Below are 27912 nucleotides of genomic sequence, written 5' to 3' on the forward strand. Positions count from 1 at the left end.
AAGGAACCAAGATGTCCTCCAGTAGTTGGATGGATAAGTAAACTGTGGTCCATCCAGACAATGGAATATTATTCAGAGCTAGAAAGACATGAGCCATCAAGCCGTGAAAAGACAGGGAGGAAACTTAGATGCAAATTACAAAGTGAGAGAAGCCAATCTGAAAAGGCTACTGCTGTGAGATTCCAGCTATATGACATTCTGGAAAAGGCCAAGCTATAGAGACAATAAAAGGATCAGGGATTATGGGGAGGGAGGAACGAATAGGAGAGCACCGAGGATTCTTAGGGCAATGAAACTACTCTGTATGTCACTGTAATCGTGGGTACCTAGGCATTTGTCAAAGCGCATAGAATGTGCGACACCAAGAGTGACCCCAAGGTAAACCATGGACTGTGTGTGGGTGAGGATGACGTGTCCAGGTGGGTTGATCACTGTGACAAGTGGACCATCTGGTGGGGATGCTGACAGTGTGTGTCACGGTCTGCTCAGCTTTGCTGTGAACCTAAAACTGCCCTAAAAAAAGTAAAATCGATGTTTTCAAAAGTTTACACACCATGATCTAGTGGGATTTATTTAAGGAACGTGAGGTTGGTAAAACATTTAAAAATCCATCGGCATTCACCCTGTCAACAGATTAGATAACAAAACTATGTAAGCATCTCAACGTATATAAAAATTATAAAATTCAAACCTTATTTATGATAAAAACTCTCAGCAAACTACAGATATAAGGAAACTTCCTTTATCGGATAAAGGATAGTACTGAAAATAAAAAGAAAACTACAGCAAGCATCATTTTTCTGAGTTTTCTTCAAGTATGATTACTATATAATGAACTCTGTTCGGAGTGTGTAAGTTTGTAACTTTTGATGTATGTACGTGTCCACGAAACCATCACCACAGTCCAGGTGCTGAGCACACCCCCCTACCCCCCGCCACCCCCTGAGGACCGCTGATCTGCTCTGTGTTACTGTAGATTCCTTTTCATTTTCTAGTACATTATGTAAGCGGAGTTACGTCGTCTGGCTTCTGTCCCCAGCACAATCATTCTGAGATTCATCCACGTTATTTCATTTCTTAGTGCTGAGTGGTGTTGCCGCGTGTAGCTGCACCACGCTTTGCTTGTCCATTCACTCATCGATGGATATCTGGGTGTTTCCAGGTTTTGTCTGTTACACACACCGCTGCTGCGAACATTCGTGCCCAAGGCTTTGCGTGGACGTGTGTCTTCATTTCTCTTGGGTGAACACCCTGGAGTGTGATGCCTGGGCCATGTGATGCGTGTGGATTAATTTTTTGAGAAACCGTCAAACTGTTTTCCAGGGCGGCTGCACGTTTCCCATTCCCTCCAGCAGCAGGCGAGAATCGCCAGCCCCACATCCTCGCTGGCCCACGGCCTGGTCAGCCTGTAACGTCCGCGGTTCTAATGGGCGTGGAGTGGTATCTTTTTGTGCTTTTGATCTGCAGTCCCTAATGACTAAGGATGTAAAGTGTATTTTCATTTGCTTATTTGCCATCTGTGTGTCTTCTTTGGTGAATTAGCTGCTCCATCTTTTACACTTTACTAAAAAAAAAAATTTTATTTATTTAATTTGGTTGCACTGGTCTTATTTGTGGCAGGCGGGCTCCTTAGTTGTGGCATGCAAACTCTTAGTTGCGGCATGCATGTGGGATCTAGTTCCCTGACCAGGAATCGAACCCAGGCCCCCTGCATTGGGAGCTCACAGTTTAACCACTGCACCACCAGGGAAGTCCCTACACACTTTTTAATTAGGTTGACTGTTTTCATTACTGAGTTTTGAGAGATTTAGAAACATAATCTGGGTTAAAGGCCCTTAACAGACATATTATTTACAGACGTTTCACCCTGTGGTGCATCTTCTCATTCTTTTAATGATCTTTCAAAGAACAAAAGTTCTTAATTTGTTGAAGTCCAGTTTATAAATTAAAAAATTTTTGCATCATGCTTTTAGTATCATGGCTAAGAAATCTTTGCCTAACTCTAGGGCACAAACATTTTCTCCTGTTTACTTCTAGAAGTTTTATAATTTTAGGTTTTACATTTCAATCTATGGCCCATTTTTGGAGAATTTTCATATGGGGTGCTAGGTGTGGATTGAAGTTCTTTTTTTTTTTTTTAACAGCTGATGTCTAATTGTTCCAGCAGCATTTGTTGTAAAAGACTGTCCTTTCCCACAGAGTTGACTTTGTGCCTCTGTCAGGTGTCCATATATGTGTGGGTCTCTCTGTCCTCTTCTGCTCTGTCTGTGGCACGTGTTCTGACCGCCATAGCCTCACACCAAGTCCTGAGTCAGACAGGGTTAGCCCTCCAATGCTGTTCTTCTATGTCAAAGTTGTTTTTAATTATTCTGGGCCCTTTGCACTTGTATATGAATTTTAGAATCAGTTTGACGATTTCTATCCCCCAGAAAAGCCCCCTGAGCAGGGGAACACAGCCAGGGCTCTGAGACCTCTGGCCAGCCTATCTGGAGCTTAGAGGAAGCAGAAAATCACTTAAAAACAAACACGAAAGCTGTAGGCCTTTAGAGAGTTTCTGTGTCTGAAATAAACACCAGAGCTATACAGAGGGCGCCTTTGGAATACAGAACAGACTTGTCAGTTAAAAACGTGATGGCAGAATGAAAGTCTCAATAAAAGCTTTGGAAGATAAACTTGAAGATATCTTCCCAACGTCATAAAAAATAAATGAACAAAGGAGGAAAAGCAGAGGAAAGGTTTTTTTTTTTTAAATGGCAGATTCTGTCAAGAAGACCCAACATCCAAATAATGGGAATTCCAGAAAGAAAGAAGGGAAAACATGGAGGAGTTCACTCCAGACCCAGTCCTGGGTGGATGGAGAGAGACCCACACTGAGGACCAGGACCCTAAACCCTCAGAAAGAGCAGGAGTCAGACCGGTTCCAGGAGCAGTGCCGGCGCAGGCTTCAGCCCAGCCAGACGCAGTCCAGTGTGAGGCCTAGGGCACCGTCTCCAGGTCCACGCCTCGCCCCTGGGAGGCGCCTGCAGAGCCGCTTTGCCCTGGCCTAGGGACAGGAGAGGTGCAGGGCCACCAGGACGGTGATGGACAGGGCCTGGGAGCAGCCAGTGGCGGGGAGAGGGGCGCAGGGTGATGTGGGCTCTGTCCACAGGACAGGAGGCTAAGGAAGCAATCAGACCAGCAAGGATTAACCCGCAGAGAAGAGGAGGCTGTGGCTTAGCCGCCAGTCGTATTTGCACCATCGTGATATGGTCGAAGCTGCTTGTGCCCAATTAACTGGAACCGTGGGTGCTGTTGTTTGGGGAGAGGAGCCTTCTGTGGTGAGACATCGTACAAAACACCTAAAACTGAATCATCGAGAGGCCACAATACAAAGTGGTTCTTGGAAACATGGGGCAAATGTAGACCACCTCAAAACTGTCGTGCGGGTGACTGGCGGCAGGAGGGCCGTGCTGATGTGCTGCCTTTCTCTGAGCCTTGGAAGAAGACTTGGCTTTTGAACTGTGCACGTGTATGACATTGATGAAAGGTAGAATCTTGAGATGCGTTAATCGAGAGAAAGCGTTGCTGGGCACGAGCCGTGTCTCTCTCCTGCAGAAGGTACCCGCAGACGACCTTGAGGCTGGAGAGGCTGAGCCCCAGAGCGCTGGGTCGGCAGGTCCTGCGGCTGCTGGAGCAGCATGGCCTGGACCCTGGTGAGTGGGGCCCCCACGCCCTGCGCTGGGGCGGGTGCCAGGCTGGTGCCGCCAGGGGTTCAGGCGGACCGGGGTCTACCGACCCCCAGCTCCCTTCCCGTCTCCTCCCTGCTTCCCCTCAGCATCTGCCCACCTGGGGTGCCCCTGGGAGTCTGGGCCCCGTGGGTGAGGACCACCGAGGCCGCACCTACACCGTGCCCCCTGCCCCCTCCCCCTTGGTGCTCACGGGCACCCTCTCAGAGGAGCAGTCTTACTGACAGTGTTTTATAGCTTCACTGTGTGAGACTGTGGAAATCCTTCTCACTTCCTGGCCCGTGAGAGTGTTGATCAGGAACGGATGTGGAATTCTAACACATACTCTTTGTGCACCTGTTGGGCTGATGCTATGCTTTTCCCCTTTGGTCTGTCTGTGGGGTGGATTAGGTTGACTGACTATATAACGTTAAATGAATCTTGGATCCCTGCCATGGCCCCGTCTCTGCCGGGTTGTGTTGCCACTTACGTAGACTGCTAGGTCTCGTTTGCCAACTGAAGCTGGATTCAGACTTCGCCTTCCTGAAATGTCTGTTTCTGGCTTTGTGTACGAGGTTAAGCTGGCCTCTGAACACGCAGTGGATGATGGCCTGTCCTTTCTTTTCACTGAGGGTGTTTGTCTAAGATTGGAATTCTTTCTCCCTGAGAAGTTGAGGGGAAATGGCCTGTGAACCTGGATTGCTTTTCATTGTGGAAACATGACTATTGATTCGTCACTGTGGGTTTTTTTTTCAGGGAGTTTGTCGATTTCACTTAGGTTCCAAAGGTACTGTCATAAGGTATTCCTAAGACTCCTTCTTTTTTATGGCTGAGTAATGTTCCATTTTATATTTACACCTCAGCTTCTTTGTCCACTCATCTGTCGATGACACTCATGTGGTTTCTGTGTCCAGGCTGTTGTGGATAATGCTGCAGTGAATGTAGGGGTGCAGGTATCTCTTTGAGAGCGTGATTTCATAGACTCTGAATACCTACACAGAAGTGGAATTGCTGGATCGTACGGTAGTTCCAGTTTTAATTTTTTGAGGAACCTCTACAGTGTTTTCCAGAGTGGCTGCGATGATTTACGTTCCCACCAACAATGTCCTAAGGTTCCCTTTTCTCCACATCCTCGCCAGCATTTGTTATTTGTTGGTTTTTGGATGACGGCCATTCTGACAGGTGTGAGGTGATGTCTCATTGTGGTTTTGATTTGCATTTCCCTGATTAGTGATGTTGAGCATCTTTTCATGTGCCTGTTGGTCATCTGTGTGTCTTCTTTGGGAAAACATCTCTTCAGTTCCCCTGCCTATTTTTTTTTTTTTTTTTTTTGCGGTACGCGGGCCTCTTACTGTTGTGGCCTCTCCCGTTGCGGAGCACAGGCTCCGGATGCGCAGGCTCAGCGGCCATGGCTCACGGGCCCAGCCGCTCGCGGCATGTGGGATCCTCCCGGACCACGGCACGAACCTGTGTCCCCTGCATCGGCAGGCGGACTCTCAACCACTGCCACCAGGGAAGCCCTCCCCTGCCTACTTTTTAATTCAGATTATTTGGGGGTGTTTGCTACTAAGTTTTATGAGTTATTTACATATTTTGGATATTAACCCCTTATCTGTACGTGGTTTGGAAACATTTTCTCCCACTCCGAAGGTTGCCCTTTCATTTTGTTGATCGTTCCCTTGCTGTGCAGGTTTTGTTTGATGTCGCACATATGTTGATTTTTGCTTTCATTGCCCTGCTTTTGGTTTTTTGATCCTGTCTGTTGTATGCCCTGCTCATCCCACTAAACTGAATCTTTCCCTTCTTTCTTCTTGAATATATTCCCCAAGTTTCAATATGTATTATTTTTATTATTGTCCAGCTCAAGACACTTTAAATTTCTATTATAATTTTTTTTTTTTTTTTACCCATGAACTAACTAGAAGTATGTTTCATTGCTTCTTTTGTTTGTTTTCTTGGTTGTGCTGGCTCCTTAGTTGCTGCATATGGGCTCCTTAGTTGAGGCTCGAGAGCTCCTTAGTTGCGGCATGGCAGACTCCTTAGTTGTGGCATGCAAACTCTTAGTTGTGGCGGGCATGTGGGATCTAGTTCCCTGACCAGAGATCGAACCCTGGCCCCCTGCATTGGGGGTGAGGAGTCTTAACCACTGCACCACCGGGGAAGTCCCTAGAAGTGTGTTTTTAATTTCCAAGCTATGACATTTTTGGTTATCTTTCTGGTATGGTTTGTTAATCTCATTGTGATCAGGGACCATGCCTGGTATGATGTCAGTCCTTTGACTGGGTTGACATGTGTTGTTGGGAAGAGATCTAACTTCTCCCCTCTGAAAGTAATGTCTCTTTTTCTCTGGATACCTTTAGACTCTTCTCTTTGTCTTTGGTGTTCTGCAGTTTCACTGTGAGGAGCCTAGTTACAGATTTCTTTTTATTTGTCTTGCTTGGGATTTATTGGGCTTTTGAATCTGTGGATCGGTGTCTTCAATCTGCTCTGGAATCTTTTCGGTCATTACCTCTTTCGGATATTGTCTCCTTCCCCTGTCTTCCCTCTGTTCTCTTCCTGGGACTCTGAATGTATATTGAGTTCCCATATCTTCCATGTATTTTACCTTTCTTACATACTTTTCATCCCTTTTCTTCCGTGTTGTCTAATCCTGGTAACTGCTTCTGCTCTTTTTCACTTTACTAGTTCTCTCTTCATCTGTATCCAACGTACTATGAAATCCATCCACTATTTCTATTTCGATTGTTATGTTTTCAGCCCTAGAATTTATAGTTTGGTTCTTTTTCAGATCTGCTGTTTCCCTTTGTATGCCTTCCCATTGCCTGAAGACATTTCTGATTTTGTTTTTTCTGTCTCTGAGTACCGTGCTCCTGGCTGTGTTATGGTCTGTATCTAAACTTCAGCACTGTCTCTGGTCCTGGTCTGGTTTGTCTGCCTTGCTTACTTGCAGGCTAACTTTGCGCCTGCCAACCATGAGAAATCATCTGATGAAGCTGCCTGCCTCCAGAAAGGAATTTATATATTTATTTATTTTTGGCTGCGTTGGGTCTTCGTTGTTGCGCGCAGACTTTCTCTAGTTGCAGCAAGCCGGGGCTACTCTTCATTGCAGTGCGTGGGCTTCTTGTGGTGGCTTCTCTTGTTGCAGAGCACGGGGCTCTAGGTGCACGGGCTTCAGTAGTTGTGGTGCGCGGGCTGCAGTAGTTGTGGCACACAGGCTCTAGAGCGCAGGCTCAGTAGTTGTGGCACATGGGCTCAGTAGTTGTGGTGTGCAGACTCAGTAGTTGTGGCACACGGGCTTAGTTGCTCTGCAGCATGTGGGATCTTCCCGGATCAGGGCTTGAACCCGCGTCCCCTGCATCGGCAGGCGGATTCTTAACCACTGCGCCACCAGGGACATCCCCACTGACAGGTTTTGATTCAGCCCCTCTGGAGGCACCACATGCACAGAAGGGAGAAGCAGGAGGGGTGGGACCACCCAGGCCAGCGGCGCAGGTGCATCAGGGCCCTGGGAGCCAGGGCCACGGGCTGCACTGGCGGTGGGGGCGGGGGGTTGGCACTGCACCCGAGACACAGGAGCCCACCTCAGAGGCCTGGCTGGGCAGGAAGGAGCCAGCCCCCCTCAGGCTGCTGATTAAAACCCAGAGGGTGAGTTCTAGACTCAGGAGCTCTGAGGAAGGTCCCAGCGATGCAGACCGCTGGGGGGTGCTGGGCTCTGAGGGGCCTGGAAGACTGGACTGCGTCCACCGCCCTGCAGTTGGGGACCTGGCCCTGAGCTGAAGCCAAGCGAGTGGGCTGGAGGGACCCCTGACCCAGGCACAGGGGCCTCCAGGCTCACCTGCACACCTGCCCTGGGCACCAGTCAGGGAGCTCTGGGAGCGTTGCCCCGTGGGAACACGAGGTGGGGACATCCAGGCCCCGGCTGCCAGGGCCTCCCGCAAGGCTGGTGGTGGTTGGTTGAGGCAGGGCCCCGCCCACCCAGGACCAGGACGAGAGCCTCGAGGGCCAGGGAGGGAGGTGGGCAGGAGGCCCACAGAGCCAGGCATGATGGGAGGGCTGTGGCGGGGGCAGCTCACCATCCAGCAGCCCTGGCACACCTTCCTTTGACTTCAGGGGCCACGTCATGGCCGTGGTGGGCCAGGCCTGGCGCCAGAGCAGCCTTTGGCGGCCTCAGGCTGGCCTTAGCTGCGTGCTTCCCAGGACAGGGCGTGCCCGCCTGGGGAGGGTCCATCCCACCCGACAGGTCTCGGCCGGCCCGAGGCTGGAGCAGTTGAGTGCCCGGAGCCCGCGGGACAGGTGGGGCCTTCCCTGCTGATCGTGCGGAGGGCCAGGAGTGCGGACAGGAGGGCAGCGGCAGGTTCTTTCCGTGGGGCCTCGGCCGGCAGCCCTGCTGGGGAGATAGGTTCCACCAGGCCCCCTCCCGGGTATATGCGTTGCAAGGCCCCTTCTGTAGCCCCCCAGCTGGCTCCGGGGTCTGTCCCAGCCAGGAGGCCTCACGGTGGCAGGGCTGCCTCTTCTCAGTAGACCTGGCAGTTCCTAATTTCAGACAACACAGGCCAGCGTTTCCAACGTCCTAAAAACTGCCCCCCCCAGAGGGAGGGGCACCAACGCCCCCCATGGTCCTCGCTGGGCATCCGCCATTGCAGCGTGGGCCTCCACGTGGACTGACCCCATGCCCTCCTTGGGAGGACAGAGTCAGACACGATGCAGGGTAGGGCCCGCTCACCCCTCAGCCCTGAGCTCCCCCAGCCCGCCCTCCCCAGGCCTGGGTCCCGGTGGAGGCCCCAGTGTCTGGGCAGAGTCAGCAGGGCACGTTTGGGTTGCGTTTCCAGTTGGCAGCGTCTGGCAGGTGGCTGGGCCTGACCCATCTGCACCTTTTCCTTTATGTTTGGGTTTGGATGAACCATCAGCGCAGACTGCGGCCTGAGTGCCTTCTGTCGATGCGGTACTGTACCCATAGGATTTTGACAAAGTATCTCATTGGCAAAATGATGCACAGCATTGTAGAAATGTCAGGAAAGCTGGTGTCTGTCTGTCTCCATCCGAGCGAGACTTGCTTCTGCAGCAGCTTCGACACCTTTGTCTCTGTCCTGAGCGTCGCCTCCTGCCCTGAGTAACTTGTTCATCCGTCCCTCCCTCCCTGCTGCAGTCTCGTCCAGGCTCCCGAGCGGCCTGTGGGGCACGTCCGTGGATCTGGAGCCCTCTGGTCTTGCGTCCCTGCCTCGGCAGGAAGCGGGAGGGAAGGCTGAGGGGCAGCTGGCAGGACCTGGCCTCTGGGCAGCCCCGACCTCTGTGTGCTCGGACAGCGTCCTTGTAGCCAGGGTGCTCCCTGTGCTGGCTGTGCGGTCCTGGCTGGGGCGGCCGCGCCCCTCGAGAGCATGGGGTCCTGGCCAGGGTCCGGGGAAGGCCGGGCCCCCACTGGGAGGTGCGGGTGGGCAGGCTCTGTGGTCAGCATCCCCCCCGGACCACCAGGCTGCAAGGACAGCTGGCCCCAGGAGGGAGGAACAGCAGCGGGTGGTGGACAGCGGGTGGTGGACAAGCGGGTGAGTGGACAGTGGACAGCGGGTGAGTGGACAGTGGATGGTGGACAGCGGGTGAGTGGACAGCGGGTGCCCTTCCCAGGCCCCCCTGGGCTCTGAACAGAATATGAAGGTGAGGCCAACAGGTGAGCATAGTTTGTGAACACATGAGCAAGACCACCCCTTCCTTGAGAAACTCACGTTCTGGGGGGGGCCAGGAAGCAAAGGCACCAGCTGCCTGGAGACAAGGCAGGAAGACCCTGAGAGGTGGGCGTCCAGGAGACCCAAAGGGAGGATGGGCCCGGCAGGTGCGGGCGGAGGGCGCAAGGAGGGCTCTGGGGTGCTGCATGGGGGCGGGGCACCCTCCTTCAGGGCTGGGAGGGCCGCTCTGATGCAGGTGGAATGGAGGCTGCCCGTGGGGTGGGGCGGGGGGGTGGGCAGAGGGGAGGGGGAAGACAGGCAGAGCCACACAAGCCCCGACCCCTGCCCCATCCCGTACTCACTCCGTCCCAGCCCTGCCCAGAGCCCGCCCTCTCTTTCAGACCTGTGTCCCAACGTCATCACCCAGCAGCGCCTGGCCGCCCTGCGGTATCTGTGCTACAAGAGGCTGGTAGAGGTGTGTGGACTGGGGCCCGGGGTGGAGAGGGGCTCCAAGCGAGGCCCGCTGCTGTGCTCCTGGGGCTGCCGCTAGAAAGGCTTGCGCTGGTGTCCACTTTTGCAGAGAAGCGTATCTCGGGAGAGCTGGGCCGAGCATGTGCAGGTGAGTTCAGAGGGTCCCAGTGTGCAAGGACCGCCCCCCCACCGTGGGGCAGGGTCGGAGCGGCCGGGGGTCTAGGATCCTCCTTCACCACTTGTGAACAGAGCTCTCAGGCGCTGGATGAGGAGAGGTTCACCGAGAGGAAATTCTAGACCATCCTCAGGCGCCCTGCTTGCCATGGCGCTGGGCCCCGAGGCCTGGTGAGACTGAAGACCCCGAGAAAGAGGCAGGCGCCCCTTGGGGTGATGTGGGGACACGGAGGGCCGGACTGCGACCCCATGACAGTGTCGTCCTGCAGCCTCTGTCCTCAGGCCAGAGCTGGAGGTGGGGGTCATCGCAGGTATAGAGCTATCCCCAGCCCCAGGTGAATCGGCCTGGGAGAAGGGTGGGCTCTTGGGGGTCCCGGGTGCCGTGTGCACAGGAGCTCTGCAGTGGTCGGTGGAATGGGGGGGCCCCTCCCTCCTGAGCGCACGTGCAGGGCCTGGTGCCTGCGTGGCATCCAGTGGAGGGCAGTGCCGAGCCGCCCCCGGAGTGACCGGGCAGGGGTGGTGAGTCACCGGAGAGGAACGCGGACCCCCAGGCAAGGCCCGGAAGGCCGGTCCCTCCTGGGTGCCAAGGCCGAGCCGTCCGGAAGGGCAGCGGACATCCTGAAGAATGTGAGGGGCTTCCACGTATTGTCCACGTGGGAACCCGCGGCCTGCGGGAAACGGACGGCCTGAGGCTGCTGGGGACAGAGCCGTGTGGGGAGGTGGCCCCGCCTGCCGGCCAGCAGGGACTCCTCAGGAGGGTGGGGCCCACAGCGACCTGTGACCTCGCAGACACGGACACCCCACCCCCGTCGGGACCCTGTGGGCCACGTGGGCCTCTTGCGCCCACACCGGGCCTTGCCTCCCTGAGGGCACAGTGGGTGCAGGGTTGTTCCGTGGCCTCACCCTCCCCGGCACCGCGGCCGCCCAGAGGCAGGGGTGAGGAGGTGCAGAGGGGAGATGCTGGTGGTGAGGGCCGGGGCAGACCGTGCTCAGGGAGGCAGTGCGGGTCCCAGGCCCGGGAGCAGGCCGTTGAGCAGAGCCGCGGTGTTGGGCGGGGGCTCGTGCGTGCAGAGAAAGGCCGAGGCGGAGTGGGTAGCAAGACGGGCCGTGGGCTCAGGATGGCGACCCTTCCCTCTGACACGTCCAGGCCCCTCAGCACCTTGGCTCAAGCCAGCTCGGTCACCGTGGAGCCTCGGTCATGGGAACTGCTGGTCTTCAGAGGACAGCCACCTGCTTATGAAGGGCTCAGGGCGGGTCTGAGGAGGGGAGGTCAGGACGAGGTCTGAGTCGGGGTCAGGGCCGGGTCCGAGGGGTGGAGAGATCAGGGCTGGGTCTGGCGGGGCGGAGGGGTGTCCGAGGGGGGGATGCAGGGCCAGTCTGATGGGGGAGGTCAGGACGAAGGTCTGAGTCGGGGTCAGGGCCAGGTCTTAGGGGGAAGTTCAGGGCCGGGTCTGGCGGGGGTTGGGGTCTGAGGGGGGGATGCAGGGCCAGTCTGAGGGGCAGACCTGGGTCTGGGGGCTGCCTGGATGGGCCCGACCCCTTGGGGCAGACCAGGCGAGCAGCCCAAATCCCGTCCCCCAGGGCCTGGTCGGGCAGGACCAGTGGCTACAGGAGCAGCTGCTGCAGCTGCTGACATCTCACGACAACACGGCCCTGGTCGCCCAGTGTGCCCTGGACCTCTTGCTGCCCGAGGAGCGACTCCCGGCCTCGGTGGCCGCAGAGCTCCGCCAACTCAGGATCCAGGAGAGGTGAGCGTTCCCAGGCTCAGAGGCCCACAAGGAGGACGCCCTTGGGCCCCCGCCCTCGAAAGTGGCCATAAGTCATACGTGCTGGTGGTTTGGGAATTAGAAGCGCGGGAGAGCCGAGCAGGGGCGCAGGCAGAATGCAGACACACAGCAGGAGGCAGGCGGATCAGCCCCTTGGGTGCTAGCGAGACCCCATGGCCAGATCCCTCAGCCGGCCAGATACTCCCAGGGGCCTGAGGACCCGGCCGCCTGCAGTCTGCGAGGGCAGAGGCGTGGGGAGCAGACCGCGTAGACCCCAGCCCACGCGCGGGCCCTGAGCACTCCGCTGCCCCAGGGTCCAGGCCGGGCTGTGCTGTGGGGTGCCCTGGTGGGGGCGGTGCTGCAGCTCTGTTCCTCCCCAGGACGGCTGAGGCCCCTCTGGAGGACGGGAAGGACGATTACTACCAGCTGCCCATCCCCAGGGAGCACCTCCACTTCCTGGCCTCGTGGGAGGACCTGGCCAGGCACCAGGAGGAGCTCCTGCAGGTGGGTGCCTGACTCCCGCAGGCAGCGGCTTGGGGGGCTGCTCACCAAGGCCCCCTGGGGCTCTGTCCACACCGGGCGCTCTGGCTTAAGGACTCCGGGCCTGAGTCCTGAGCCCGGTGTGGACCTGAGCATCGGTGTGGCGCTCGACTCCTTGTGTGGGCACTCGCAGGGCCGGTCCAGCTCTCCCCACAGAGGCCGCCTCCCCTGGACATCAGCCCTCAGGCGGCCAGGCAGGTGGGCGTGTCCTCCTCCCGGTCTTTGGCTGTGCCGTTCACGCCAGCCCCTCTGTCTGCAGCCCGGCCAGGTGGTCGGCATGGACCTGGAGTGGAGGCCCTCGTTCGGAGCCGGGGGCCGGCCCCGGGCGTCGCTCATGCAGGTGGCCGTGGAGGGCCGCGTGTTCCTGCTGGACCTGCCCCGGCTCTCAAGTCCAGCAGGAGGGCAGGCGCCCCAGGCCTTCTTCCGGCTGGTGTCCCGGCTGCTCGCGGACCCCTCCATCACCAAGCTGGGTGAGCGCAGCCCCCGGCCCCGCGCCGCAGCCCTGCCTGCCCAGGGGAGGGTGTCAGGGTGAGGCCAGGGCCCCTTCCTTGGGTGCCCATCACAGCGACGGCCCCCGCCCACAGGTTATGGGTTGGCGGGGGACCTGCGGAGCTTGGGTGCCTCCTGCCCGGCCCTGGCCCAGGCCGAGAAGCAGCTGCGGGGCAGCGTGGACCTGCTGCAGGTGCACAGGCAGGTCAGCGCTGGGGGGATGCTGGGGGTGGGGGGCTCCCTGCTGTGCTGAGCCGCCTGCACAGCGATACCGGGGCAGGGGTCTCACCTCAGGCTGGCGGGGTGTCTGCGGGCCGGGACTCGGCCTCGGGCTCTCTATGCCTTCTGGGCTGGCCCCGGCCCTGCTCCCTGGCCAAGGTCACCAGGGACCCGGGACACAGGGTCCCCCAGGGAGGCCGTGTCACCACACGTCCCCACGCTTCCCCAGAACCAGCCCGGCTCTGCCTACCACCCCCCACCCCAGGAGCTCTCAGCACACACCCTTGGGGCTTAAGGCGTTGGCCCCAGAGCTGACCAGTGGGCGGGTAACCACGGCCCCGAGACCTTGACACAGCCTGCCTTGGCCACCAGCGCTCTTCTCCTGCGGCCCTGTCCTCCATGGAGGACACAGGGCCTGCCCCAGGGCTCCTCGTGGGGCAGCCAAGGCACGTGCGGTGGCCGTCCTCCCTCTGCGGCGGGCCCCTCACCCACAAGGGGTGCTGTCTTGCAGATGCGGGCAGCAGACAGGCCAGCCCCAGGTGTGGATGGGGCCGCAGGGCCGCGGGGCCTCAGCCTCCTGGTGCAGCAGGTGCTGGGCAAGCCCCTGGACAAAGTGCAGCAGCTTTCCAACTGGGACCGGCGGCCGCTGTGCGAGGGGCAGCTGGTCTACGCAGGTGGGCGCCCCCCGCACCCCTGCCCCGCACCCCCGATTGTCCCCACGCTGGAGGCTGAGGCTGACCTTGCCTGTCCCAGCCGCTGATGCCTACTGCCTGCTGGAGGTGTACTGGGCTCTGTGCAGAGAGCCTGCGCGCTTCCACCTGTCGGGGGACCTGGCCAGGAGCCTGAGGCGCGGTGAGAGAGCAGGGCCTGGGGAGCTGCCGCCCCTTCAGAAGGCCTCGACCTCACCCCAGCAGGTAGGCGAAGCCCGCCAGGACTCCTTTATCACAGTTCCTACGGGGAGATCCCTGTCCTTAGAACTGGGACCTTACAGGGTTGGAGACCGGTGTGGGTGTGGGGTGTCGGGGAGAGCCGTCCAGAGGGCTTGTGTCCCGCACGCTGGACCCTCTGCCGGGAAGGAAGGAGAGCAAAGCCGCGGGTTAGCTTCCTAAAGGAGGAGGGGTCTCAACGGTCTCCTGACACCAGGTCTGGCGTGCCCCCTGCCAACGCCTAGGGCAGCCTCTGGCCGTGTCCCCGTGTGCCCCAGGGACCCAGGCCCTGCTCCAGCGTGCACACGACCACCCCCCCAGGAGAGGTGTGCCGGCTCCCCTTGGGGCCCAGCTTCTCTGCTGTTTTCTGCACTGAGTACATGTTGCTCAGGACGAGCTGACCTCACGGCCCTTGGGACCCTCGCTCCCCACCGGGTCCAGGGTGGGCCAGACGGGCCACGGCTGCTGAGCGGGGCTGTGTTGCAGGTGCCCGCGGGTGAGGACGCGGCCCCCGAGGTCCCGGCCAGGGCCTTCCGCGTGGTGTGTGACAGCATGCTGCAGGGGCTGGCGCGGAGACTCCGCTGTCTGGGCATCGACGTGCTGGTGCTGGCCACGGGCGAGGACCACCGCAGGGCCGCCGAGGTGAGCAGGCCTCCCGCGTCCGCTGGCAGAGGGGGCAGTGTCTGGGGTGGCCGCAGGGCCCCAGCTGCATGGACCCCCGCGCCACTAGGGCAGAGGGCGGGGCCCCCTGGATGCCGGGGTGGAGACATTTATGGCTCCGGCACCTGTGGTCTGCAGGCCTGGAGCCCTTGAGGATCCTTTGGGGGGTGGCCTGACACAGGCAGACTCAGGGTAGTCCTGGCCCCCTCGCTGTCTTTTGGCCCCTGGAAACGCTGTGTGCCCGTGAGGCCCTCCCCTCCTCCGAGAAGCAGGTGCTCACAACACCGCTGGAGGCACGAACCCCCCAGGGCCCTGCAGAAACCCCAGCAGGGCTGTCAGAATGCAGGGGTTAGAACATGGCTGGTAAGCGTTTTCTACCAGGTTTCCTGAGATGTGATTTACGCACTGCACGTTTACAGTGTACAATTGTACGTTCCCAGAGTTGTGCAGCCATCGCCACAGTCGATCTTAAACCACTTTCTTCACCCGTGAAGTTGTCCCCCGCGCCCCCTCCCCAGCGCCTGGCAGCCTGGCTTCGGTCTCCGGGGAGCCGCCTGTTGCGGACACTGCATGTCAGTGGACTCGCGCACGCGGCCTTTCGGGCCTGGCTTCTTTCACAAGCGTGCTGTTTTCCGGGCTCAGCTATGTTGTAGCGTCTGTCAGCGCTTCACTCCTTTTTACCACCAAATAACGTTCCATCGGGTGGACCGCAGCGGATCCACCCACCCGGCCGCTGACAGACGCTCGGGCTGTTTCCACTCTCGTCTGCTGTGACTCGTGCAGCCGTGAAAGAGCGTAGAGGAGGCCGGGTCACAACGTGGGCTTTTAATATGTGGTTTCTTTTATTGGAACACATTCTTCTGGAAGGGGTCCCCAGGCTCACCAGGTGGGTGGCCGGAGCACAGAGCTGGCCAAGGACCCTGGGACTGCAGAGCTGTGGGGCGTCGTCAGCAGTGGCCCTTCCCTCCACACTCCGCACCGCCAGCCGGGTCCTCCCAGCAGCCCCCACCCCCAGTAATGAGGAAGCTGGGGCCGGAAGAGCAGAGGGGATCTGCCCGGGGCTGCAGGGGGAAGCCGGGAGCCTCCCGTGCCAGCCCCACGTCTGTGCGAGGATGTCCACTCTCCCCAGCCCTGGCCCCTCACAGCCGTCTCTTCCGGTCGCTTGGTCCTGGTGCCCAGGGGAGGAGGATGTGGTCGTGCCTAGGGTGGCTCTGGATGCCGTCCTTGTCGGAAACCCCTCTGTCCCCAACCAGGGTTGTTTCTAGCTTATGGGGGCAAGACTAGGACGGCCAGCCTGGCATCTCGAGGACCGCAGACCAGGCGTCAGTGGTCACGGGACCCAGGGAGGAGGGGCCTTCCCAACTGGCCCCGAGAGTACCCCGGTCTCAGCAGACGGAAGGCAGGGTTTGGCCCCTAGTCTGCACCCGCACTCCCACGTTACCCTCTGAAGTTTTACATGATGCGGCCCAAGGGAGTTGCAGGTGTGATTTACTTGTCAGCTGACCTCAAAGGGGCCGCCCCGGAGGGAGGACCTTGGATTATATGGGTGGAGCTAGTGTCATCACGTGAGCCCTTGACAGCAGAAACGGAAGGCAATCATCAGACTCAAAGCACAGGAAGGATTCGGTGTGGGCCGCAGGGCGAGGAGACGGACCTCCATCCAGCAGCCCCCGGGACTGGATCCTGCGGCACCGAAGGAGCCTGGAAGTGGGTTCGTCACCAGAGCCGGGCCGCCGGCACCGGAGCACCGGGGGTCCTGTGCGTGAGCCCCTGGGGCCCGCCCGCTCCCACCCCACAGAGCTGAGTGTGAGTTCATGCTCCAGTGGCTGTGGCCACGTTAGAAAATCAGTATATCTGGGAGCCAGGGGTGCAGCGTTGCTGTGATGATGCCTCAGACGCGGGAGATGGAGCAGCCGGAGAGGCTGGGGAAGTGCTGGGGTCGCGACGGCCCAGACGGAGCAGAGGGGGCAGCAGAGCAGGGGGTGGACTGGAGCCGGGGGTTCAGACCTCGGCACCTGGAACATCGCAGCCCGTGAGGCCACGGGCCCAGGGCCCTCCCAAGGGGTGTGAGAGGGGGACCGAGGTGCTTATTCCTGGGGTTGGAGCTGCAGCTCGAGCCCCTGCGTTACAGACGGACTTTACCCACGTCTCCCGTGAGGCTTTTAACTTGTCCCCTCAGCCTTGTGGTCAGAGGTCCCAGGGCCTCGTCCTCAGTGCCCACCCTGCGGGGGTGGGACGGTTTACTGCCACCCGCGAGCGGTGCTGGGGGCAGCATTCTGGGCCGGGGGCGACTGCGCACTTCTCACACCTGTGATGGTCTTGGGTGCTGCCGGAGCCCTGAGGGCATCTTGCGGAGAGGACGTCTCTAGCCGTGGGAGCTGCTGTGTCCCTTTGGCCGTTTACATTTTCTCTTCCATGGATCTTTCCCAATCACGCGTTTCCCGTCCAGACCCCCTGAGTGGATGAACTGGCTGTTCGGTATAGAAGGGCTGTACTGTGGGTTTTGACTCCTATGATGAGCGCTGTTAACACTCAAACATTTTTTAAAGAAAGGCAGCACTGCTGGTGAGGGAAGGGAGGAGGGTCCTGCCACGCGGGGCAGAGGCCCGGGCGCTGTATCCACGCTTGCGGGCAGTAGACGTTTCAAGGATGAGCCGGGGCGCCAGCCACGCCGCACTGAGGTGCACCCTGGGCCTCCTGCTGCTTGGGCTCAAGTGTGAGAGGACGGAGTCTGCTGAGCGAAGAGCCGTCGGCAAAGAAGAGCTGGGACGTGATGTCTGGGGAGGTTCTCAGCCCGTCTGGATGGAGGAAGATGCCAGCATTCAGTGGTGGCTTCCCCGGGCGTGGCCTGAGCAAAGCTGGGGGGCACATGGCCAGGCCGGGCAGCCACCCTGGCAGGAGCCAGACTGAGGAGCAAGTGCACGCACGGACAGTGGCGCAGAGTCTGCCCCGACGGAGCCCCCGCCGCCACGGGCGTCCTCGGCTGGCTCCTTGCAGGAGGTCTCTGTGTGCCTCCAGGCGGTCCTGCTGCTCTGGGGACCCCGACAGATAGACGTGGGGAGATAAGCGCGTCCAGAAGAGTCTCCAGGAAGTGATTTCTGAGCGGTTCTGGGGTCTCTGGGTCTGATCTGCTAATCTGGTAGACTTAGGGCACTGAGGACCGGTCTGCAGGGGTAAAGAGGCCACTGGTGGGCCATGCTGTGATGTGGCCAAGCTCCTCGGAACATGGCTGGGGTTCCCCGTGGAGGCCCTGCAGAAGGAGAGCCCAAGGGGCTGGCCAGTGGCCGGGAGGGCCCAGGAGGAAGCCCCTCAGTCCTGGGGCGGCGGTGCTGAGGCAGCTCAGAACCACACTCGGGGCTCCATCCCGTGAGCCGCTGGGTGACAACACACAGGTCACACTCGCGGTCGCTGCTTCACCGTCCATTCTGCCAGTCTCGTCGGCAGGAAGTCACATCTCGCTGCACTTTCGCTCGCCTTCCTCCGAATATCAGTGAAGCTGAGCATCCTTCCACACACTCGTTCGCTGCTTGTGCCCCTGTCCTGTGGGGTGCCCCGGGCAGAAAGTAGCAGGCCTGACCCTGGGCTGGGAAGGCCCGCTGGCACAGATGGTCCGGCCGGTAAACAGCTGATGGAAAACTTGCCCCAAATGGTGGGAGGGGCTCATTGTGCCCCAGCTGTCCAGACAGTGTGGTCTGCCTGGACGCCTGCTTCCCTTCCGGGTTGCAGAGGGTGCCTGGGTGACGGAACCGCAGCGCACACCACGGGTGCTGAGTCACCAATGCATCTGCCCGGTGACGCGTGTTGCGGTGGCCGGCGCAGGGGGGACGCAGCACAGGCCGACTCCACCAGGCAGGCTCCGGGGCTTGAGTGGTTTCCTCTGTGCTTCGCCCAGGTGCTTTCCGTAAGCTGGTTCTGCTTTCTGTCCTTCCCTGATGGTGTGCTGAGTCCTTCCAGCGAATCCCCGGACCTGGGGATGGTGTGGGGACCCTGCTGCCGCTCCGTCCTCCTCCCTGTGGCCTCAGTTCATCTTGGCATCTGCAGGGGGAGCCCCACCTCGCTCTCCCTCCGCCTCCACCTTCCCGTGGTGGTCTGGAAACAGCCCCTCCGTGGGCTTTGCTTGGATCTCGTTGACACTGTGAGCCAGGGTGGGGACAGTGACGTGTCATCACGTCGAGTCCTCTGTGCGTGAGTGTTGGTCTCGCTCTTCTGCGAGGGTCCCACGCACGTTTTGTAAGCTCTCCACGAAGCCCTGCCATGTCTGTGAGGTTGCACCCCAGGAACCTTCTGTTTTGTTGCCACGACGCGCGGTGCTGCTCGCTTTCCTGCGGATACACAGAACTGCGGTGGACCTTTAGTTCTTAGCTGGCCGAGCGTTGATCTTACATCTGGACACCTTGCAAAAGTCTCCTAAATTCTACTGAATCGACTCAGTTCTTGGGGTTCTCTTTGTGGACATATCTTCTGCAAACAGGTTGGTTTCATTCCTTCCTCTCCAGTCTGTATGGGTCTTCTTTCTTTCCCTTATCCTGTCCCAGTGGTCGAGGCCTCCAAGGTGGGGTTGACTAGGTGGTGACCGTGGCCGTCTGTCTCAGTTCTGACTTGACAGGGAATGTTTCTCCGTGAACCACGGTGGTTGCCAGGCCCCCACACCAGGCTGGGGAGGCTCCCCGGGTGCCATATCCGCTGCACGTTTCATCATGAAAGAAGCTGAATCCTACCTGATGCTTCCTCTGCAGCCATTGAGAGCATCCCTGTGACCTGTGCACGTGACGAACCTTTTCAGTCTGGACCCAGCCTAGCCAGCATGTCACGTGGCTGGGTCTGCCTCCAGGACCGTGTCTGACACAGAACTTGTCTTCCTCACCATCTTCTCTTCCACCTCATAAACAAGCTGGGAGTTTTTCCTCCTCTCTGCTTTCTGCTGCTTTGAGTAACATTTAGATTATCCTCTCAAACGTTGGCCGACTTCCCGCAAGGCCTCCTCAGCCTGGTGTTTCGGGGGGAGGCGTTTCCAGGAGTCTCTGATTCTTTCTTATTTAATAGTTTTAGGACTACTTAGTTGTCTGCATCTTCTTGAGTCACTTGGTAGTCCGTACCTCTTTCTGGATGTGCCCATTTCACAGAGTGTTCCACGTACGTGCTGGTGTCCGGCTCCGCTGTGAAAGCTCCGCGGTACCTGCAGGTGGTCAGCTTCATTCTGATTGCTGCTCACTCGTGCTCCCCCTCTTTCCTGATCGCACAGAGGTTTGTCAATTTACTAAGTCTTTTCAAATAACTAGCATTTGGCTTTGTTGATCCTTTCTATTTCATTCTTGTGTTTTTTGTCTCATTAATTTCTCTTCTTATCTTTACAGTTTCCTTCCTTTTGCTTGCTTGGGGTTATTTCCAAGTGGAGTGTTTAGCTCTTTAATTTTCAGCCTTTAAAATTTTATGATGTAAACATTCAAGGCAATAAATTTTTCTTGAAGTCCGTTTTCGCTGCATTCCATCCGTTTTGATCTGTAGTATTTTCATTACTTTTTCGTTCTAATAATTTTTGAGCGTCTGTTATAATTGCTTATTTGACTTGAGTTCTTTGAAAGGCTGTTTTTCACTTTCAGAAAGCTTGGGGTTTGGGAGCTTTTTAGTTATCTTTTAAAAATCCATTTCTCACCTATCTGAATGGTAGCCTGTATACTGCTGATTTAGGTATCTGTGAAGACTTGCTTCGTAGTCAAGCAGATGATCCTTTTTACAAATGTTCCACGTGGACTTTAAAAGGCCACAGTCTCCTCCAGCCATGTTCATTTCCCTCTCTTGCTCTCACACGCTCAGTAGGTCAAGCTTACTTAATGTTTGCTCAAGTCTTGCGTATCTTGTTTGGTTGTTTTTCTGCCTGCTTCTATCGAAGACCTCGACAGTGGGTTCACCAAGTTCTCCTTGTAGTCATGTCAGTATCTGCTTAATATGTTTTAAAGTTGTTGTTAGGTGCACGTGCATACAACTTTTAGAATTCTTATATCTTCCTGTTGAGTGAAATCTTTTACAATTATGAGGTGAACCTCTTTGGCTCTAGTACTGCTCTTTGCAGTAAAGTCTATTTGAACTAATATTAATACCATTTCTCCAGCATTCTTTGGTTAGTATTTGTATATCCTTTTCTCACCCTTTTGCTTTCAACCTTTCTTTGCTCTTATTAGGTGTATTACTGTACTTACAAACTGCTTCTAGATGGACTTTTAAAAATCTAGTCTGACAGTCTTTGCTTTTCAATTTAATCCAAACCAAGTTTAATCCATTTACATTTATTGTAATTACTGATATAATTTGTGTTTAGTTGTACTATATAACTTGTGCTTTCTATTTCTCCTACTTCTCCTGATCTTCTTTCCCTTTATTTCTTATGTTTTTTTGTCTTTTTCATCCTTGTTTCTATTTTTTTCCTCTATTACTTTGAAAGTTATAAATTCTATTTCTGTTCTTTTAGTGATGGGCCTAGAAATTTTAACATTTATTTGTGAGTTGACAATGTCTAAAGTTAAAGTTAATTCAGGGATTTTAGGTCAATTTAGCTTTCTTGCCTGCTTTCCGTTTTACCTGCTATTATTTTCCAGTATTTTTAACACATTGTGGTTTTTCTTGGTTCTAAAAATTAGATATCATTGAATCTGTTTTTTGTATTCTGTCCCTTTTCGAGTTTATGATGTATGGACATGCACATGCACTCCAAGAAAAAGCAGGCTCTTTTTCACTAAAAGAACTTCCTTTGCTATGACCTTTCATTGGGGCCATTTTCCCCTGAAAACTCTGTTTCCTCTGTCTTCTGAAAAAGAATGTTGCGGGGTTTATAGCTATAGCTTGACAGAACTCCGGCAAGGGTGCACTGTCTCTGGCACCCGTCGTTGCTGTGGGGCGTCTGCCTTCCGTTCTTGCCGCTCCTGGTTCTACTCTCGGCTGCCCTTTTGTTTGGGTCTTTCTTCATATTTACTTCAGTTGTGTGTGTTTGTTTTTAATTTTGCTTTTTTATTAATCACATAGGTATATATTTGTTACCACTACGAAGTAACCACTTGCTTATTGCTTTTTTTTAATTGTGGTAAAATATACACAGCATAAAATTGATCATTTTAACCGTATTTAAGTGTACAATTCAGTGGCATTAAGTGCATTCACAATGTGTGCAACCGTCACCACTGTCTATATCCAGAACTTTTTCATCATCTCAAACAAAAACTCTATATGCATTAAGCAATCATTCTCCTCTTCCCCCTCCCACAGCCCCTGGTAACTACTGTTTCACTTTCTGTCTCTGTGAATTTGACTCCTCTAGGGACCTCATGTAAGTGGAATCACATAATGTTTGTCCTTTTGTGTCTGGCTTATTTCAGTGAGCATAATGTCCTCAAAGTCCATCCATGCTGTAGCACATGTCAGCATTTGCTTCCTTTTTGAAGCTGAATAAATTCCATTGTACATTGTGTGTGTGTGTGTGTGTGTGTGTGTGTGTGTGTATTTGTTTTTGTCATCTGATGGTGGACACTTGGGTTGTTTCCACCTTTTTGGCTATTGTGAATAGTGCTACTCCTATGTACCTTGATGTACAAGCATCTGTTCAGGTTTCTGCTTTCAGTGCTTTTGGATCTATACCCAGAAGTGGAATTGCTGGATCATATGGTAATTCTGTGTTTAATTTTTTGAGAAACTGCAACACTGTTTCACACAGCAGCCACGCCATTTTACATTCCCACCGGCATCTCATGAGGGCTCCCAATCGCTGTACATCCTCATCAACACTTATTTTCCTTTATAAAAATAAAATAAAAGCGATCCTGATGGGTGTGAAGTGGTGTCTCCTTGTGGTTTGACTCGCGTTTCCCGGATGACATGATGTTGAGCATCTTTACATGTGCGTATTGGCCATTTGTGTGTCTTTGGAGAAACGTCTTTTCAGGTCCCTTCCTTGCCCTTTTTTTTTTTTTTTTTTTTTTTTTTTGCGGTACGCGGGCCTCTCACTGTCGTGGCCTCTCCCGTTGCGGAGCACAGACTCCGGACGCGCAGGCTCAGCGGCCGTGGCTCACGGGCCCAGCCGCTCGCGGCATGTGGGATCCTCCCGGACCGGGGCACGAACCCGCGTCCCCTGCATCGGCAGGCGGACTCTCTACCACTGCGCCACCAGGGAAGCCCACCCATCTGTTTTATGTTACAATTCACACACAGATATTTCAGAATAACAATGTTGATATTATCATCACCAACAATAGTATTACTGCCAGGTATTTTTCATTTTGGGTCTGTAGCCCTAGAGATACATGGTCGATTCACTGCGGCCTCGTGTCATCTGGAATGTTTCTGTCTTTGCAGTTCACTTGTTTCATCTTTGGGTTTTTAGAAATTGCTTTTTAAATTTAATTTTGTTTGCAATTCTGTGAAGCGTCTGCACGATTCTGAGACCAAATCTATAACAGGAGGGGATGCCCCGCCTCAGCCTGCGGGAATCTGGTGGCCACTCAGGTGCCAGGCGGAGACAGCTCTGGGGCATGGGGTGGGGGGCGGGGGCTGGCGAAAGGGGGGCAAAAGAAGCCCCGGCCCCAGGAGCTGGCCTGACACCCTCACCTGCCAGTTTTTCCTCCCGCCCAGGTTGCCAGGCAGGAGGGGAGGGTCATCCTGACCTCAGGGCTGCCGTACCACAAGGTGAGGACCCCACAGATGACTCACATCTGAGCCTCGACTTCCTGAGCCGCCCACACCTCAGGGTCTGCTTGTCGTGGGGCCAAGGGGAGGGGGGCTGAGCGGCACCACTGCCCCACCCTGGGCAGAGCGGAGGCTCTCGGCCTGGAGCTGGGAAGGCGGGGCCTGGGTGGGCTCTGGGTTCTGGCCCACCGCTCGACGGCTGCATGTGTCCACAGCTCCGGGCCCAGGTTGGGGCTGGGCGCTGCCTCTCGGTGGACTGCTCCCTCAAGGCCCGGCAGCAAGCCACAGCCGTGATCAGGCATTTCAACGTGCGTGTCACCCACTCGGACATCTTCAGCCGCTGCCAGGTGGGTGCTGCGTGCCCCTTGCTGGCCCTGGGCCAGTGTGGAAGCCCCAGGCTCTGACAGGCGAGGCCCGCGAGGCCCTGGCGGTGGCGGGATGGCCTTGATGTTTCTGCCCATGTGAGCAGTGGCCACTGCCTGGTCTGTGCGTTTTCTCCTCTCCGCCACCCCCAGACGCCCATGCCCAAGGCACGGGGGAGCTTGGCGGGGGTGGGGTGGGGGAGGGGCGGTCACTGTAGTCTGTGGCCAAGAGGTGGCAGAGCGTCGGGGCCCGCATGGCCAAGGTGGGCAGCTGAGAGTGAAAGGGCAGCTCAGGGCGAGTGTCCAAGCTCAGGGTTGGGAATGTCCTCCTGGCCCAGGGCTGGCCTCCCACTGGGCCTCTGGAGGGAATACAGGGAACCCACCAAAGTGCATCTGTCTGGGGCGGATCCCATTTTCCGAGGGCAAGGTCCAGAGCCATGGATTGCTGCTGGGTCCACCCTGACGGCTAGAAAGGTCTGGCTGAGGAAATCCCCAGGTCGGGGCAGCCGTACCCAAGGTTAAGATCCGTGAGGAGTCTGGGGACTGGGCGCCAGGGAGGGGGCACCCCTCCCCTCCCCTGCTGGCCTGGGTGCCCTGTCGTGAGCTGTGCAGCTGAGGGGAGGCAATGCGGCCTTTGGGCCCGGCCCTGCCGGGCTGGGGTATGGCTGCCCTCGGCGTTGGGGTCTGCACGGGTGCGGCAGGCAGGGAGGGCCGGGGCCGGTCCCCGTGCAGGGTGCTGGCTCTTCCCAGAATGTTCTGGAGTTCAGGCCATGACGATGTTGCATTGGGAGCGGCTCCCGAAGCCCAGCTGTTTGGTGACAGCTCAGCCTGGCTTCCCCCATCCGGGTACACGTGGAGGCCGGCGGGGCCCCGCACTTCTGCACAGTCCCCCAGGCCGGCGCCCAGCAGGTGGGAGGGAGGGAGGAGGGAGGGAAGCCCCTGTTTTCAGGTCCTTGGACCCCCACCGCCTGGCCTGGGGTGCAGTCTGTGCAGAAGCTGGGCCCCTGCCCTGCCAGGACGGACGGTGGCCAAGCCGGGCGGCGGGAAGTGCCTTCCCTTGGGCTGGAGCTCGGGAGGACGGGACCGGGTCCCTGCTCAAGGCTGCAAGTGTTGTAAAGACCCCAGGACGTCAGGCGAGGCCTGCGGGGGGGCATTTTCCTGAGCTTTTCAGAGCCTCTGCTGGTGTCTTCTTGAGAAAACGGAAATTGGGTAGCCAGGAGGAAAACGCCACTCGCGCCGCAGGCCACTGGCTGGGGGGTGCCTGAGCCTTCGGACCTGCGAGGGCCAGGCGCAGAGGGCGGCCGCTGCCCTTCGCGGGAAGAGCACCCAGGGCCCCGCTGCCCTCACCCCACGTGTGCCCTGCCTCTTGGCCCCGCCGCTGCCCTGCCCCGGCGTGGGCCCCGTAGGGGGGCGTGGAGCTGGTGCAAAGGCAAGAGACAGAGCCGCACTCTGGCGGGGCCAGCCAGTGCCCCCGGGAGACAGGAGACAGTCCCAAGGGGGCAGCGGGGCCCAGGGAGGCCGCAGCAGGCGGGACAGATTTGCAGCATTCTAACCGCAGGGCGGGGAGGCAGGAGACCTGGAGCAGGTGGTGCACCTGCCCATGTAAGGTGTGGGGCGGGGGGGCGGGGGGGCGCGCAAAGGCGAGGCACAGAAGATCCAGGATACGATTCACAGGCGCGGCTGGATCCTAGGTTTTAGGCTGAGCCCCTGGCCGGCGGCCCGGCAGGTGCTGGGTCTGGGCTCTCGGGAATCTGGTCTGGAGGGCGCGCCGGGGTACACCAAGCTCTTGGGGCGGGGGGAAGGGGCTTACTGCCCAGCTGGGGCCCTGCCCAGCGCTGTCCTCCTGTGGTAGATGTGCACACATTACACACGTGCCCAGCTGGTGAGGAGGACAGAGACAGGGTCCACGGCTCAGGGCCCAGAAGCAGAAGGTGGCCACACCAGTGGCCACACGGGGCTGCCGGGAGTGGGGCGGGGCGCCAGGCAGAGACCTGTGTGTGCGGCCACACGGGTGGCAGGTGGGAGCCTGGGTGTGAGGCTGGGCAGCAGCGCCCAGTGGGCCTTAGTCGGGAAGGGGGTCCCAGGGCCGGGGAGCCTCTGAGGCCTGTGGCTGTCCGGCAGCCTCCAGCGGGGCTCAGCTCCAGAGCGAGGCAGGTTGGGTGTGCCCCAGGGCAGGACCCTCCCTGGGTGGCAGACAGCTGTTTGGGGACATCTACATCTGTGCACAAGGACCCCAAAAGGCCGGCATGGCAGGGCCAGGCGGGCAGAGAAGGGGGTCCCTGAGAAGCTCGGATTTCTGCATTTGAGCCCAGCCTCGCTCACCACAGAAGCATCCGGGGCAGGGTGGGAGGACCCAGCTGGCTCTGGGTTAGTGGACTGGTTCCCACCGTGGTCTTCAGGCCGTGGAGCTGGTCACGATGAGCAGAGGAGTCTCACTGCCGACTTGCAGCAGTGTCTGCACCCGGGCTGGGCACCTCGGGCCATGCTCCCCCCCGCCTGCCCCCAGAGCCCCTCGGTCACGGTACTCGCGGCCTCCCCTCAGGAGCTCAGCCTGAGCAGCGGCCAGGAACGGCTGCCCGCCCAGCTCCAGAGCGATGCTGTCCTCGGGGCCGGCCCAGGGGAACCAGTGGCCCTCTCGCAGGTGGACCCCAAGAAGCCCAGAAAAGGGGCTGCACAGATGCCCCGAGGTGACGGCCTGAGGCCCAGTGACCAGGAGCTCCTTGCGGCTGCAGACCCTGCTCTGCACTGAGAGGCCTCGGCCAGGGCCAGGGTGGCTCCGAAGCCCATCTGGACATCAAAGGGCACTGGCCGCCGGCCAGCAGGGAGCAGCACGCTTAGGACTGACCCAGAGAGCGCCTCCGTGCTGTGCTCAGCCGGCAGGGTCCTGTCCTGCGCCCCCGAGGGCCCGAGCACCCTGGACGCTGGCTCAGAGCCTCTGCTGCCCCTGCCCGGGCCAGAGCTGGTCGCCTCCCTGGAGAGCTCCCGCCGCCAGGCTGAGTTTCCATTTTCTTTCCCTTCCTTCTGCTATTTTGGTGCTGTTCCCAGAGGGAAAACCCACTTGACACACGAAGCGTTCCCAGAGCCTGCCCGGCCACTCTCGGGGCTGCTCGTCGGGGTGCGAGGCCAGGGCAAGTGAGGCTGGAGGGACTGTGTGCCCGGCCACGTGGGGGAGGCCCCTGTCACAGGGAGGTGGCCCGCCCGCCCACCCCGGGGCCCAGTGGGCTAGGGGCAGTGGGTCTCTCGTAGAGGGCAGGGTCTTGGCCCACGAAGTTGGCGACTTGGGCCTGGGACTGTCCATCGGGAACGTCCGCCAAGAGGACATTCCCAGTGCTGTCCACCATGGGAAAGGATCTTATCAAAGAAATTTGAGTTTAAAAAAACCCTAAGCAGGAGCCCAGGCGTGGCCGGGCATAACGTCTATTTTTCTGTTCCTCCGGCCCCCTCTGCTGTGGTGCGGATTGGGCCGTGGCCCCAGTGACGTCAGCCCTTAGAAGTGGGCCCCAGGAGGGGAGAGGCCACTGCAGGATGACAGTCACCCCACCTCAGGGAGCTCTCAGCAGAGCCAGCTCAGGGGTCTCCAGGAAGGGGAGGGTGATGGGCGGGGAGCCTGCAGTTACGGGAGGCTGGGCCTCGGGGACAGGCTCACAGACCCCCCCCGGGAGACCCCAGGTCTGGGCAGGGGCCCTGAGAGGGTGGAGGAGGCCGCCCAGGCTGATCTCTGGCACGGGAACGGGTGTGGGCAGAGGGCTCTTGGGGCCTGGGCATGCGAGGGGAACCCCGGGCCAGTGGCCCCCCAGCGCACACACCCACAACTTGGGGGCCTGCAGTGGTGGGGGCCCCGGAGCCCTCCCAGACCCAGGGGCCGGCCGGGGCGCCCATGCCCAGCCTGTCCCCGAGCACGGAGACCCTCCCTATACCCTGATGGCCAACTGCAGATGCAGGAACAGACAGGAAGAGGCGCAGCGGCCACTGACCCCGCCCCTCCCCGGCCTTTGTGCTACGTGGCCCCCAGCCCCGTTCCCACACTCGGTGCCCCCAGGGTCACACAGGCACAGAGGCTGCAGAAGGAGCGGCCCCTACCCTGCACAGGCAGAGACCCCGGGCGGCTGGCTCCTGTCACAGGCCTCGGGGGTGGCGGGAGCTACCAGACAGGTTTCATCAGGGGTTGGGGCCCAGCACGCCCCAAGACTCAGGATGCCAGCCGGGTGTTGGCCCCGTCGGCAAGCTCAGCGTAGCCCCCCGGAGGTGACAGCAGGGTGGGCCCAGCTGATGGC

The 27912-nt window shown here is 58.1% G+C and overlaps 1 protein-coding gene across 16 annotated transcripts in view; it reads left to right on the forward strand.

Annotated features, from left to right (window-relative positions):
- Window positions 1–27912, forward strand: part of EXD3 (exonuclease 3'-5' domain containing 3) — a 76610-nt gene that overhangs the window by 36735 nt on the left and 11963 nt on the right. For 9 of the 16 annotated variants that reach the window (XM_027104145.1, XM_027104148.1, XM_027104151.1 and 6 more), the window contains 12 exons: window positions 3595–3692; window positions 9763–9836; window positions 9942–9980; window positions 11588–11754; window positions 12153–12276; window positions 12572–12782; window positions 12897–13006; window positions 13532–13694; window positions 13774–13934; window positions 14433–14588; window positions 23223–23276; window positions 23492–23623. In XM_027104145.1, the coding sequence (XP_026959946.1) occupies window positions 3595–3692; window positions 9763–9836; window positions 9942–9980; window positions 11588–11754; window positions 12153–12276; window positions 12572–12782; window positions 12897–13006; window positions 13532–13694; window positions 13774–13934; window positions 14433–14588; window positions 23223–23276; window positions 23492–23623 (1489 nt within the window). Of the gene's footprint in view, window positions 1–3594; window positions 3693–9762; window positions 9837–9941; window positions 9981–11587; window positions 11755–12152; window positions 12277–12571; window positions 12783–12896; window positions 13007–13531; window positions 13695–13773; window positions 13935–14432; window positions 14589–16189; window positions 16413–23205; window positions 23277–23491; window positions 23624–27912 lie in introns of those variants that run through there. The other 7 variants (XM_027104149.1, XM_027104150.1, XR_003432378.1 and 4 more) reach the window with 6 other exon arrangements.

Source organism: Aethalodelphis obliquidens, unplaced genomic scaffold (assembly GCF_003676395.1).
Source record: "Aethalodelphis obliquidens isolate GAN/ISIS:26980383/991018 unplaced genomic scaffold, ASM367639v1 scaffold7, whole genome shotgun sequence".
Lineage (NCBI taxonomy): Eukaryota > Metazoa > Chordata > Mammalia > Artiodactyla > Delphinidae > Aethalodelphis > Aethalodelphis obliquidens.